The 14,289-nt window shown below is 42.3% G+C and overlaps 1 protein-coding gene across 2 annotated transcripts in view; it reads right to left on the reverse strand.

Annotated features, from left to right (window-relative positions):
• ANTXRL (ANTXR like) overlaps positions 1–14,289 on the reverse strand; it is a 50,527-nt gene continuing 36,238 nt past the window's right edge. For both annotated transcript variants that reach the window (XM_084526100.1, XM_084526099.1), the window contains one exon: positions 1–418. In XM_084526100.1, coding sequence (XP_084382226.1) covers positions 188–418 — 231 coding nt within the window. In that variant the 3' untranslated portion in view covers positions 1–187. The remainder of the gene's footprint in view (positions 419–14,289) is intronic.

Genomic DNA, 14,289 nt, shown 5'->3' on the forward strand with positions numbered 1-14,289 from the left:
GTGTGGTATAAATATATTCATACACTAAAATTGACACTTGGCAATTTTTTTCTTTTTTTTTCTTTCTTTTTTTTTTTTTTTTTGCTGACCAGCAACAAAATCTGATATCTTTAACTGTAAACCAATACTCAATAAATATGCCGCATTCAGCAAAGAGACATATTTTGTCGATCAGGATTTTGCTGTATTAAGCCATGGGCTGCGGAGGTGGCCGTGAAGGAGGAGGTCCAGGAGGGGCTCGAGACGGGGGTGGTCCAGGAGGCGGCTGCCTGGAAGGGGGCTGCAGAGACACGGGAGGAGAAGGGCTCCTTGGAGCATAGTTGAGAGGAACATCGTCACGTCGTGGCAGCTTTGGCGGTGGGCTGTAAGGGGCAGAGGTCCCATCTGACTTCACCCGAGTGAAGTTCATGCATCTTCCCTGGAGGTACAAGAAAAATTCATTATTCATAACAAGCACATGTTTTGACTCATCAGCAACTAGCCAAGAGTGTTGTAAGCAGAGGGGCCAGGCTGCAATTAGAGGTCTTCATCCAATGTCATTCACTGGATCCTAGACGTGACATTGAGACAAGACTGCACTAAAGGTCAGTACTAGAGTCCAATGTTTTTCCTTGGGTTTCAGAGCTCCTGCCTGTGGAGAACAGCCTAGGACTGGTTTAACTCAAAAGGAAGCCCAGTGTGACTTTGCTCACATGCACCCTCTTCTTTGTTATGAGAGCCATGCAGAACCCGGCTCAAGCCACAGATCCACCACGAAGTCCTGCCTGCCTTGGTGAGATCCATTCCTGACACAGCTGTGCTGGAAAAAAAAAACAAACTCATTGGGAAAAACAGGATTATACCAAACAACATTAGCAAAGGCACTATCTGTAGCTTTCCTTTTCACAGTGATGCTAGCCTAGCTGGTGTCCATGTTTCCAACACTGCTGGGATAGTACGTCTGTCTTCTCTGCTCCAAATGTAGCTGGGGCTTCTCTGTCATCCTCATAAAAACCTATGAGGTGTGGGATTTATGCAGAGGGAGCTCCAGTGGGTGTATTTTCAGCATGGATGTGGGATACAGGCAGGCAAGACCAGGTGGAGAATTGTGGATCTTGGAGCAGGAGTAGATGAAGTTTGGGGAAAAAATAAAAATAAAATAGCAAATGCTGAGGATATCTTACTCACAACTATGGGCTACACACAGCTACACCTGGATTTCCTTAAACCAAAACAAAGCTCTATACAGGTTCCCACTAACCAAGTTCCAGACAGGAAGAGATACAGACAGACCCCAAAGACCACCAAGCCTTTCCTGTGAGGAGCAGCCAGAGGCATTTCAAAATCTACAGGACAATCTCATTCAGGAACCAGGACCTCTGCTGTCTGCTTTACCTGCTTCTCCCATTGACCACCATGTTTTGTTACAAAGAAGTCCACTATTGCTGTGAAAGCCTCATGAAATCATGCAGACACAAACTTGGGTGCAGAGTTACAATTCTTGGCATCTCCGTACCCATCTCCTCACCTGGAGAGGTGGGAAGAGACGCTTTGGTAACAACCTCTCTGCTGCAACCTCAGCAGCAGCCTGCACCTGGAAGCCAGAAGGGCCTTTCATCATCACATGCAAAGGCTGGAAGTAAAGACTGAAAATGCACGAGTGGCACTGCCAACTGCCCATTTACAGGAGCCTTCAAATGCCTAGTGAACTGACTAATCCCACCAGTCTCAGCCCCTGAATTTTAACACAGCAGCACTTCATAAACACTTCAGATAGAGAACAGGGTCATTCACAGCTCCTATGCACTTATCAAAAAGTGCACACAGACTTATTTTCCTCATTGCAACTGGGACTTGGTTTCCATACAAGTAACCATAGGCAGGAAAATACCCACCTCATTGGTGATGAACTCCATTTGCCAGCACTTTTTCCTTTGTGCAGCAGGCCTGTTTTGTTTCTTACAGTAATCATCCTAATGCAGATGCCCTCTGCAGTTTAGCATAGAGAGGAATGTTACCTGTTTTTCTCTTTCCAGCACAAACACTGGGTGGGGAAAAGTAAAACAGCTGTTTGGTGTGTTTAGAAAGCATGTTGCTGAAGGCACCTTTCCCTCCATTGTTTCGAAAGGCCTGCGAAGCCATAACACTGGCGAGAGGTTTAGGTTGCATGCTGGAATCAACAAACCAAATTCAGCTGTAGGTTATACCAACACCTCTCAAGCAAAAATCAGGAGAAGGATTCCAGATTCATAAAAGTTTCCTTCAGGGCTATACAGCTGTAGACTGTGATCCCTGTAGTTACATGGCTGTGACAATGGGGATATAAGATCCCATACCAGGGACAGATCGCTGCTGGTACAGTGCTGCTTTGCACAAACAAACACTGAAGGTGTTTAAGGAACTGCCTGCGTTTCTGAATCACAGCTTCCACCAGAATTCAGGCAGAAGCCATCACAGCTTAACCACAACCATCTGTTAAGTGACTTGCAATGCCTGTATTTTGGTTCATGAAACTATTCCTTTAATAAGAAGGGAATCACTTTATTTTATGACTTTCTGAAGAACGGCAAACAGACATGTTTCTGCTATGCATCAAGAGAACCTTGTGCAAGCTCCAGAGAGCCTAGAAAATGATTCAACAAATGTAATAACGCCCAAATGGTACCACCCTACCACTTAGTTGGATTGGATGGCTCAGGGCTTCAAGAGCTCAGCTGCAGCCAAGAGTTATTTGAATGGACATGTTGTTGCCTGTACATGAGATGTACTCAGTAGCTCTCAGCCCCAGTTTTCACCATCACAAATTCACCACTACACTTAAGCAACAGCCTCAATAAATAGGATAAAATCCTCTTTCTGAAAAAGGAGGCTTGTTACAGCAGACTTCGCGTATGAACCTGGCTCAAGGCAACGCTGTACTGGGGCCAGATGCAAGGAGACCTCAGTGGGCAAAAGCCCAGGTCTTAGTGATTTCTGCAGAGATAAACCATTGGATCAAAAGACACCACAAGTCAGTGCTTTGCTCCACTGTCACAGAACTCAAGTCCTTCCCAGCACTGCCGTGAGTGACCATCCTTGTCAGCCTCCAACTGTCGTTTGTCTTCTGCTGTGCTCTGCTGTACCCAAAGCATACTTTGGAATTCAGTACAATTTACTGCTAGGCAATGAATGCTACAGATAAACTCAATAGCTCTACTGCAAAAACATTTAAGGAAATTCAGTCTTGATATTTGTAACTTTATGAATTTAAAACAGCCAAATAATCAATTCAGGAGAAAAAAAAAAAAAAAAAAAGGTATTCAGATGAGATGCAACATAGAGGGAGGAGAAAAAAATACAAGAAAAAATAGAACAATCTCCCAGAAAAAAATGCAAAGCTGCAAACCCAGCACTAGTGCTTTTGCCTACAAGCCTTTCCAGCCTCTCTGTTGTCTTTCCCCCAGACATCAATTCCAAATATATTCATAGTCTATAATCAAAGGGGATCCCATAAATCTGTTTGCATTACTTTCACTTCAGTTAAAGTGATAGGCGACGTCAAACTGCTGCCAGTTTCTGCCACACTCACTGATTTGTCAGACAGATGGGTAATTTAAAGGCCATGCGCCGCATTGTGTCATGAAAAATACGGTTGGGTTGGGAGAGTCTGACAGACAGAGGCTCGGATGATCGATGTATGTATTGTGACACTTCCTCACAAAAGATTACCAGCGTTACCCTACAATCTCATACATCAAAGACTTCTGGTGAACACTGGAGCAAATCCTCCTGAGTACTTCAAGCAGCCATTGATAAATTGAGGCCAAACTTTTAGCTAGGGTTAGGATTAACAGCCAAAAGGGAAAGGGAAGAACAAGTGACAATAAATCGTAAGCCAGTTTGAACTTCTCTGGTATATTTCAAAAGATTTCAGCATTGAAGAATTAAGCCCTGCACTCATCATACTATCCTAAAAACAAAATGCCACAGCAATTCTGCCTAGCAGGCACACCCCTCTGGGATTAGCTTCAAAAAAATTGTGACTGTTTCTCAAATAAGCTCTTTCTTAAAGTAACCACAAGATTTTTAACACTGTGTCTGAAAGGATTAAGTAATTTCCTCTTCAAATGCATTTGAAGTCTCTTAAACCACAGAAATACTAAGACTTTAATCCAAAAGTATCCTGTACCTCTGCTCTCCTTGCACAGAAGGAAGGAGAAGCATCTTTTTTCTAGGAGCATTGTATACACCAAGTACTTTAGGGAAGGGGTTCTGAGTTGCAAGGTGCAGTAATATGATGGTGATCGCAGGCACAACAGCTGTGAGTAGCTGCTTTGTTGTCTACGAAGCAGATGATCTGCGTAAATCCAGTTCTGTCTGGTTTCAGCCCCACTCCCAGGACAGCAACCCTCAGATGCTGCGACCCGCACGGCGTTACTGTCATTCAGGCACCAACCGAAGGTCAACAATGTGCCATATGGAGTTACGCCCTTGCTTCAGCTCACATCTGCACAGTCTTCCTAATGCACAATTATTTTGCCTCCCCATATGTCCATCCACTTGTTAGGCTCTTGTTACGCTGCTTGCCAAATTGGCTTTTCAAAAAGTACAAATACTGAAGCAGCGGGATCTGCCCTTGTCCCAGCTCCAGCTTTTATCCCAGTGTAACAATCACATGTGCAATTCAGGCACTTTGTACTTCTAGGCAATGCCTCCTCGACCACCTAGGAAGTGTTTTTGTGTGTGGTTTGGGGGGAGGAAGGGAGGAACCTCTTGAAAGCCACTGCATCTTGTTTCTGGACTAGTTTCATCATAGTGCTCAGTATATCACTCCTCAGTGCTTGTTCCCCTCAAAATTTTTAGCTACTACTCAGCAAGGTTCTGATAGAAAGGAACAATTCTGTTAAAAGGACCCAGGCAATTCAGTGTCATAGGCAAGTCTCTTCACCCATGATAATAAGAGCATTTCAGAAAAAAGTGTTTCAAAAATCCACCCCATCTGCCAGCAACTGTCACTTTTCTCCGTCTATTACAATAAACACATTGATATTTAGCAAAAAAATCAAATCCACTTTTATCTGTGCACGATGGAATGTTTGTACACACTAAGGTCAGCCTGTTTCCTCTTTCTAGCTGTATTAGTTGACCTAATAAAAGATATCCTTCCCATTATAAACTTAACTTGGGTTTCCATTCACCCTCATTTTTGCTTATGGACTCTCAGTGCCACAATTTTGACTAGCTGAGGGGGTATATGACTGCGGAAGAATTGGCTTCAATTAAATATTTACTGAAACATCTTAGTCTTTATTTTGGATTAATATGATACTTGCCTTTATGGTTTAGAATGAATTAAATAGAACATGCCTGCAAAGCTTAATTGCTCTAAAATGCAAGTTTAGAGATCCTCACAAAGTGGTCCAAAATATGGGACCATGAAAATTAATATATATATATAATGACTTTTTCATTAGTGTTTATTTCATTAGCATTTAGCTTTACTTTCTAAATATCAATAGTTCATTGCAAAAGTGGAGTTCTAAAACTCAACAGAACAGATCCAAGTTTCTATGTGAGCTAAAAACTCAGGAGAGGAAAGCACAGTAAAAGTAAAAGGAATGCTAAAACTTCAAACCATAAGGCAAAGGAATACGTTGAAGTGCTAGCATCTACAAAGAGTCACAATCACTTTATCTAAGTAAAGGTTTTGACCCAAACACCCAGAAACTGATGGGGTATACACTTTTAAGATCAATGACTTCTGCAAAAGAAAGTTTAATTTTGGAGACATTAGAGGGCAGTGATTAAAAGAATAAAGACTTTTTAGTAGAAATACCTACACTGAATATCCTAACCAGCAACAGTACTGAAAGCTGTTCTACTAGATCTATTTGTGAATGAGGCAGATTATAGATAGTAATTTATTTATTTATTTATTTTAATACAAAGAGCCTAACCAAGGAGGTACAGAGCTCCCACTACTCAAGTCCGCTGGGCAAGTATCAGGATTAGCAGCTGGCTCCTCAGCAGCCAGGATCTACGTGAAGCAGCCTTTGCCAAAAGCTTCTTTGCACTGCACTGCTTCATGCTGACTGCGTGCTGAACATGTCATGGCTCATTAAAACCTTCACGGATTTCCTGGGAATTGCACTGATTACCCTGCAGCACACAGGCTAGAAATTAGTGAGCCACTGAAACAGTTTGTCACATAAAACCCAACCCTGCCCTGTTTTCAAACACAGTCCAATAACTTTTACTAACTACCCGTCTTATATTTGGGACTGAGATACTGCTTTTGAGTTGAAAAATAAAGTATCAGAATTGTCAGGGATTCCTGTATCAGCAGTTTGGTGGTTGGTCATGCTTTCAGTTGAATAAATATGTAATTTATATTTAATTTCTAGTTATAATTAATGGTGATTAAATTTTAATTCTTAAATGACGTTGTTGTTAACAGATTAAACACCAATAACTAACATGTAATTATTTTTTGTATGTAGCCATTTTTGGTTATTAGACCTCAAATCAAAACAATATAATTACCATAAAATATCTGTTTGTATGAGAGTTTGGCTCTGTATACATCCTCTAGTTTGACAGGTCCTCTCCTGTCAGTGACTTTTATGGTGATATATTTGGCAGCTCAGAATTGTTACCTAAAGTGGTGTCAGTCCAAAACTATTTACAGGTAAGAGAAAGTGGGGTTGACTGAATGGAAAAGGATTTTAAAAGATTTTAAAGAAGTGGAGTCCAACAATGACAATATACTTATTCTTCACCACTGCTTTAAAAAAAAATAAGAATCTAGTCCATCCCTTTCTTTATCCACTGTATTATAGGGCATCTTTACCTGCAAAATGATATCACTTTTGGTCCCTCCTTTTATGATGGAGCTATCTGAGGGGAAGAAAATCACTATATTGTGGGCTATAAATCACTCATATGGTAACAGCGAGTGCCTTACAATAGCTGTAGGTAAACATCTAATAAATTGAAAATTACAACAAGATGAATTCAAAGGCACAAGAATGATCCAAGAAGCAGCAGAAAACTGCTTACAGGCCAACATGACATGCACACCTGCAGACACTGCTCCCACCTCACAGCTCAATCTGTGCAGGGCATTGCTTAAAATCAGGAAGGGGTCCTCTAGGAGAAATCTACTCAAGTTCAAAGTCAGTGCAAGAGCACATGGAAGAGAAGTGGGCTACTTCCAACCTACACCAGGAGAAATCAGACAGGAATCAGATGGAGAAATTGGCTCTTTTAAGCTAGGATCAGGGACCTTCAGCAAAATAAACTTCATGATGAGCATATCCATACAACCCGTCTCTCACATGCCTGCTACCACTTTTCCAGCTTAAGAACAGGAGGAAAGAACAACACAGCAGGTGTTAGACATGGAAAACCTATCCCAGTAAAGAAGTCAGGACTATTAAATAATTTGCATCATGCTCCACTCAGCAGGAAGCTGCATGTTTTTTCCAGCCTTGCCTTAGAAAGAAAATGCAGCAATGGACTACAGACACCTCCTGAAAGAAGGGCCAGAGTCACAAGATATCTTGCAGGAATGTACAAAACATCACATGTCTTGGACCTTGCTGAGGTTGTGGCTGAAGTAGCTCTCAGTGCAAAGCATAAGAAGGTCTGTCAATTCTGAGCCCTAAAAAGCTGAAATGGTGAAAGGGATAGAAATGGATGACAATAAGCATAAACAAAGTAATGGTCCATCAGTCATCCTTTATGTTCGCTACCAATTTCCAAATATAGTAATGCTAAACCAAACCCCATCCAAACCTGACAGAAATATCTTGCTTAAGTCAAACCTAAACCTGCACTCATGATGCACAATTTGCTGCCTTCCTCTTGGCTGCCAACTTTTACGGATGAAGCTCCTAAAGTAGAGGAAGTGAGAAGAGACACTGCTAGGTTGTATCGTCTACCCAAGGTCAGGCAGAAACTTGGGAAAAAAAACTGGTACATACAAGTTCAGGACTCGTGACTCACATCCCTTGTTTCAACCACAGCACCACACATTTCCACACTTGAATGCTGACCAGACTAGAATGTGGTTCAAGGGAAAAAACAGCGGTTAGTTTGCAAAAGATTTTTTCTCATTTCCTTAGCATTTTCAGGGAAAAGGAGGTTGCATGTGCACATCACCTAGAACACAGAGGGCTTTGGAGCATAGCAACAATAGCAACAAATACTTGTTGGGCATGACAGGCCTAACCTTGAGGTGTCAGCGGGTTGCTGGGAGGAGCAAAGGAGGCCACAAAGGACCACAAGTGGTCTTGCTCCAACTGTAATTGTCACTGTGCTTTCCAGGGTGAATTGTTTCATCGTCTCTGCAGGAGCCAGATTTAGGTTGTGATATACAGAGAGGAAGAGCACTAGGCTCTTTATGCACCCAGCATATAGGATAACGTTGGAGACTGAGAGCTTTCTAGAGAAAATGGCTATTAATTTTCCTTGACTTAGACAAAAACATAAAACTTGGGCCCACTGTGAAGATAAATTGCCTCTTTGTTTAAAATTTGGAAACAAATATTAGCATGCCCAAGCCCTCTCTGAGTAACTGGCCCTTAGGAGGCTCTGCTGCTGTCTAGGACAAGTAGATGGTAAAATTGCAATTTTCACATTACCTCTGTGCTCATCTCACAAGGACTTTCCCCTCCTAGGATGACTACTACAATTCATTATCAGTATTAGCATAATTTGAAAGCACAGAAAACCTCTACTTGCCTCAAAGCTCCTATGTTAAGCTGGATGGAAGAGCCCCTTGGGACAAAGACATCTTATTTCTAGGAATGAACACACCAGTGAAGCAGTTCAGGTTCTGAAGTCCCAACATGGAACTTTCCTTCCTATTTGTAGTGCACTATAGAGACCTAACACCCTATGAAAAACTGTCCCTGCCACGCTTCCCCTATGCAGCATGATCAGTCTATCAAGTACCAGTTCTGCACTTTGAAGCAGACAAAGCTCTTCCACAAGTGAGATTGCCATCGCTCACACAAATTCTTGCTATACACCCTAGTCCCAGTTTACCAGAGGTAATGACTTATCCCCTCAGAAGCACAAAACAACAACAAGAAAAACATAAAACATAGGTACACTTTCATTTTTCCTCAGACCCCTAAGGAAATTCAACACTCAGAGTGCCCAGTCTTTATCATTGCAAGAAGGGACACTACTTTGTGAGCTTCACTTCAAAATTTCTATGAACCCCACTCCTGAAAGTTATCAGCCAGTGAAGACTGAGGTTTGTACTTATGTAATTATATTCCCTAGAAATAACCCAAAAAGCAGAGAAGAAAAAAATATTTAATGTGAAAAAAAAAAAAGCAGAAAGACCTTAAAATGTTGTAGAAAATACCAAAGTTTTTGCTGCAAATGCACAGAACTTGGCTTCCTATCTGAGACTAAAACTGCCATAGAAGTCTGGAGGATTTTGATACTTACCTGATGTTTATGTTCAAAGTAAGATTAAGTAACTTAACAAATATAGCTTATAAGCTCTCAGGTCGCATAGTATCTTTGTGCTACCCACATACAATAGCAGACAGTGATTTTGGGTAGTCCTCTGGTACCACAACATGAACCACAATAGATTATACAAGAACAGAGGCATCCAGAATTACAGCTCCTCTGTAGACAGCAATGATGCAATACCTTTTCATCTTTAGTTAACATTCTGTATAATAAACTTAGAATGAATAACAGTATTAATATATCACAGCAATTTTATTTCTAGAACTCAAACATCTTTAAGGCATCTTTAAAGTCATGGCATTACTCATTCTCCACATGGGGAATCAGATTCCTTCACAGCTAACAGAAGTACGTAAGCAGAGAGCTAAGAAAGGCTGGTTAGGTTAAGTTCTGGACTATTACCCAACTCAGAAGACAATGAGGGATGCATTTCCCAGCAGTGTGAAAGAAGGCAACATGGGGTTCAGCGTTGATCAAAGGGCACTCCTCCTAAACCCAAGAATACTCAACTGAATTCAAGCCAGGCCTGTACAGCTCACACGTTCTATTCCAAGTATTATTAGAGCAGCAATGCAGTCCTGCCTAGAAAATCTTGATGACATCCACCAACGACAGACACATCAAGGTCACAGTTAGCAAGGAAATAAGCCACTGGTTCTTAACCCAGGGTCATGTTCCCTATAAGCACTGAGAATCAGATCTAATGAACATGTTCCTTTGCCTTAAAAAAAATAATAAAAAAATCAAAGTATCAAACTTACATATGCTTTAAGAGTAATAGAGTATCACCACCCTATCTACCTAACAGAGCCAATCTCTGAAACGCTCAAAATGCTGACAGGCGCAGTCTCACTGACCTAGAACTTAATCTCATTTATTGGTGGGGAATTACAGTACAACAGACATAAAGCAACTTACATCAGGTAAAGCCAGAGTATCTGAAGACACAGCTCAGTGTCTTAATCACAATGCCAATCCTTCTTCATTCTGCTGTGCAGCCCATGCTGAGTAGCACCAGCCCTGGGATCTGCACCAACCTTCGGAAGAGCCTCTTTCAGTGGTTGCTGCAGAATGTGCCTGTGGCTCCCAAAGCCCTGGACACACCACTGATCTGCATGGGGGCAGACAGGCAGCATCTACCAAAAAGCCCATTTGTAAGCCCTTCTTCTGCGACAGAAATAACATGAACTTGGCACAAGTGAGAGGTAGTGCCAGTATGTGGGCTTCTTACAGGACAGGAAACTCATTAGTCACTGATTATGTTTCCAGCTGCAGTGCTCAGCGTATCCTGGGAACCATGCATTAGGACACAGGCCCTGCACCAGGGAGCTTCCCCCCCATACCATGTCTCTTATAGCAGGAATTAACTTTACAAATACTGGTCTCCTTTGCCAAAAGAAAAATAAGTCAGGTAGGGGCTACATGTGTTATTTTCATCAAAAGTGACAAAGATCACCCTACTGTGGCAATGTCCCAGTCTCCTGAATTCTTCAGATAGAATTCTCTTTCTATCTATGAAGATAATTGGCTCCAGGAAGGTTAAAGATATGGAGAAAAACCCTCAAACAGCATACATCTCCTACAGCATACAGTCTGAAGGAGAACAGTGCTGCTTTTCCAGCACCCCCATAGATCTGCCAATTGCTACTTGGGCAATTACAATACAGCTCTGATCTGCAGAGAAACCTATTAAAGGCCATTACCCAGGCTTGAAAAGCAGTAATTAGTCTGAGCTCCAACTAGCACTGGTAAGTGAGCAGCTAGTGTAGAGTGACAGGCGGGTGCTGCCATTCCCGTGGGCTGCTTTCAAACCACTGACCACCTGTGGGTAGTAGCCAGAAAATAATGACAAGTCATTAATAACCGATAGGCTTGGTGTCCCACCTTTCGTCTGAGGAGTCCCAAGTGCCTGTCAGGACTTAATTAAACCTCACAGCTGTAAGGAAGGCAAACATTGTGTTCTCAAGATTATTTTGCAGTTGGGAAAACTAAGGCACTTATAATCCATTGTCAGCTTTACTAAGAATCACTCAAAATTTGACAATATTCAGATGTTCTGAACATTAACAAACACACCAGCTTAAGAGTAATTGCTTTGAAAGGGATGCACAGAATAAGGAACCCATCTCCTCATTTCAAAGCCTTGTGTTTAAAATCCCAGTTGCCACGACTTACTCCAAGTCATGCAGTGGATCTGTATGTAGAACTTGAAAGGACACAAGTCCTGGCTTCCAGCGTGAGCAGCCACTCATAGTTTGTTAAATTTTTGAATGAAGCACAGCCTTTTTATGTTCAGTTTGGGGGGAATAAATAGGAAAAAAAAAATCCAATTTTTGTACCACAGTCTGCTTCTAGTCCCTTTCCCCAAAAATAGATTTTGCAAATGCTAACCAAAGGTTAGACTGGTAAAGCATTACTTTTTTTCTGAGTACAGTCCCATGGGTATACAAGGGTAACAGTGACAGCAAAATCCAGTCTACACTCTCTCTCACTGCTGCAGGTAATTTTCAGTGACAAAAGTAGGATCACTTTCTAAAGCTTTAAGTAAACAAGAGCTATTTTGCGGGAGGGGAGGGGGGACAGTATCTTTTTTTAGCTGAGGTTTTTGGTAAACCAAACTGCTGAGAATTTCCTGTGACAGTATGTGCTGAAATGCAAAATGGAATGGATTTGCTGAAAGCAGCAGCTAAGCAGACCATTTGAAAGAAGCATTTCACCTTCCTCTCTGTACATATCGGAACTCTTAATGTATATTTGATGGCATTGTTAACACACCCACTTTCGATCCAGTAGGCTGAAGAAGAGCAGCTCAAAAGCTCCCTTTTGCACAGAGTACTGAGAACCTGCCTGAATAACCCTGCCCCTGCCCCTCCAGCTGCTGGGGCTTCTATTAAATACTTTGAGATATTCATGTATGCCTATTTCCCAAACCCTAATCTTTATAGCAGCCCGCTGGCAAGATCACAAACTCCTGAATTTCACAGGGGAAGCAGAGGAGAAGCAGTCAACACAGCTGGTCCTGCTGGTCCCACCAGTGGTGTTGGCACCAAGGCTACTGCAGGGCCATGTTCCAGCTCCGTCAGTAAATTCCTCATTGGCAACCAGAGTCTCCTTTTGTCAAGGAAAACAAATATTATATGTGGAAAAAAGAATAAAAAAATCAAATAAGAAACCATCACCACATGCCATTGCCTGGGGGCATCCCAAGCTAGCATTGCTTTGAAGAACATGTATAAAGGAACCCTCATTCAGTAGCAGGAGATTCCTAAATGTATTCCTAGAAGACTGAAGAGCTTTTATATCTGCCCACACTGTACGACTCAGACCTGATGCTGCACTTTTCAGTTAGAGGGCCCCACCAGTGGGTATGGCAAACCTATGCCTTGATACAGAAGGACATCACTACAGAGTGATGGGAGAAGCCCTCAAGGTAGCAAGGGCAACCCGAGCAAGTATCCCAAGCCACAGGTAGCTCACCTGACCACCTCAGAGCTGTCAACCCCTCTGTTGAGCCACAAGAGTTGCATAAGGCAGTGACCACTGGTGCTCTAAGCCCCAAATCACTGGTAGAAGAGAGGGGTAGCAGCCTTGGGATGACCAAGGAACAACATCGCACTGAAAATGCATGCCTCCGTAAGTAGCAGCAGTAAACCAAAAGCCTGTTGACCACCTCACTCCTGCACATCTGGGCGGGAGTGACCACATCCTTGCATGGGCTCTTGGGGCAGCCCGGCTCCTCCAGCTCCCTACAGCCCTCCACCTATCCTTTAGCCAGGATGTATGGATGCGCACGTGTGTATACAGGTAAGTATGCATGAGTATGCATACTTATGCAATATACTCATATATACTCATGCAATATACTCAAATATACTCATGCAATCCCTCCTCACCAAAATCTAAAGTCAAAAAGAATTGGAAAAGTCCACTGAACAATCCATAGCCTTGCTCTTCTGTGCTAGATTTCTCCATGAAACACAGGCCTGTGATGCTCTTTATTTATACAGCAGAATGATGTCCAGTTATTTTCTTGTTTCCCATTCAATTTTCTTCAGCTTTAGTTAATTTCACAGACCAGGGAACAGAGATTATTCTATTCTTCCACCAAATCTGGCTCAATAGGATTCTTTCCACCCTATTTCCCAGATGTACGTTTGATTTTCTAATGTTTGCCCTGATACAATAATCCTTCAGCTTGCTCTGCTTTACATAGCCTCTTTTGAGTCACCCGTCCTCCCTGCAGCAGAGCTGGAAAGCAAGTAACTGAGCATCCCTGTTCTGAGCCAGCCCCTGCATGTTTCTCAGCCACGCAGGCTAACAGAGGCTCTGTTGTGCTCTGCACCCATAGAAACATAACAGCCAAGCGAGTAAAAGGCAGAGGATAGATTCGTAGTATACAATGTTAGCGCTATCAAAATACAGCTGGGCCTAAAGAGCCTATTCAGAAGCTCTAGATCGTGCTTAAAAAGTAAATAAGGTGTCTCCAGCACAGCTGCCATGAAAATGCAGCTTGGTGAAACAAGTTAAAAGGACATCTTACAAAGTAGCATGGGATACTGAGTTTGTTCTCTTAGTGCCCTCACACACCCAAAGAAAAATTGAAGACAGTGCAGTTTAAACAGCAAATCTGAACATTTGGTTAATAACTAGAAAAAAGCCCTAATGAGATTTTGCCAAAAGCCAGAGGGTTGCAACTTCTTTGCCCAAGATGATGGAAAGTAGGGCTAATTTTAAGCCTGTTTTCAGAGATTAAAATCAACCAGGCAGACAAGCCCAGCACAAGGCCCCCTGCACCACAACCACCCCAGGAGAGCACCTGATGGCCCCCACTGCTGT

This window comes from Aythya ferina, assembly GCF_964211825.1.
Source record: "Aythya ferina genome assembly, chromosome: 7".
Lineage (NCBI taxonomy): Eukaryota > Metazoa > Chordata > Aves > Anseriformes > Anatidae > Aythya > Aythya ferina.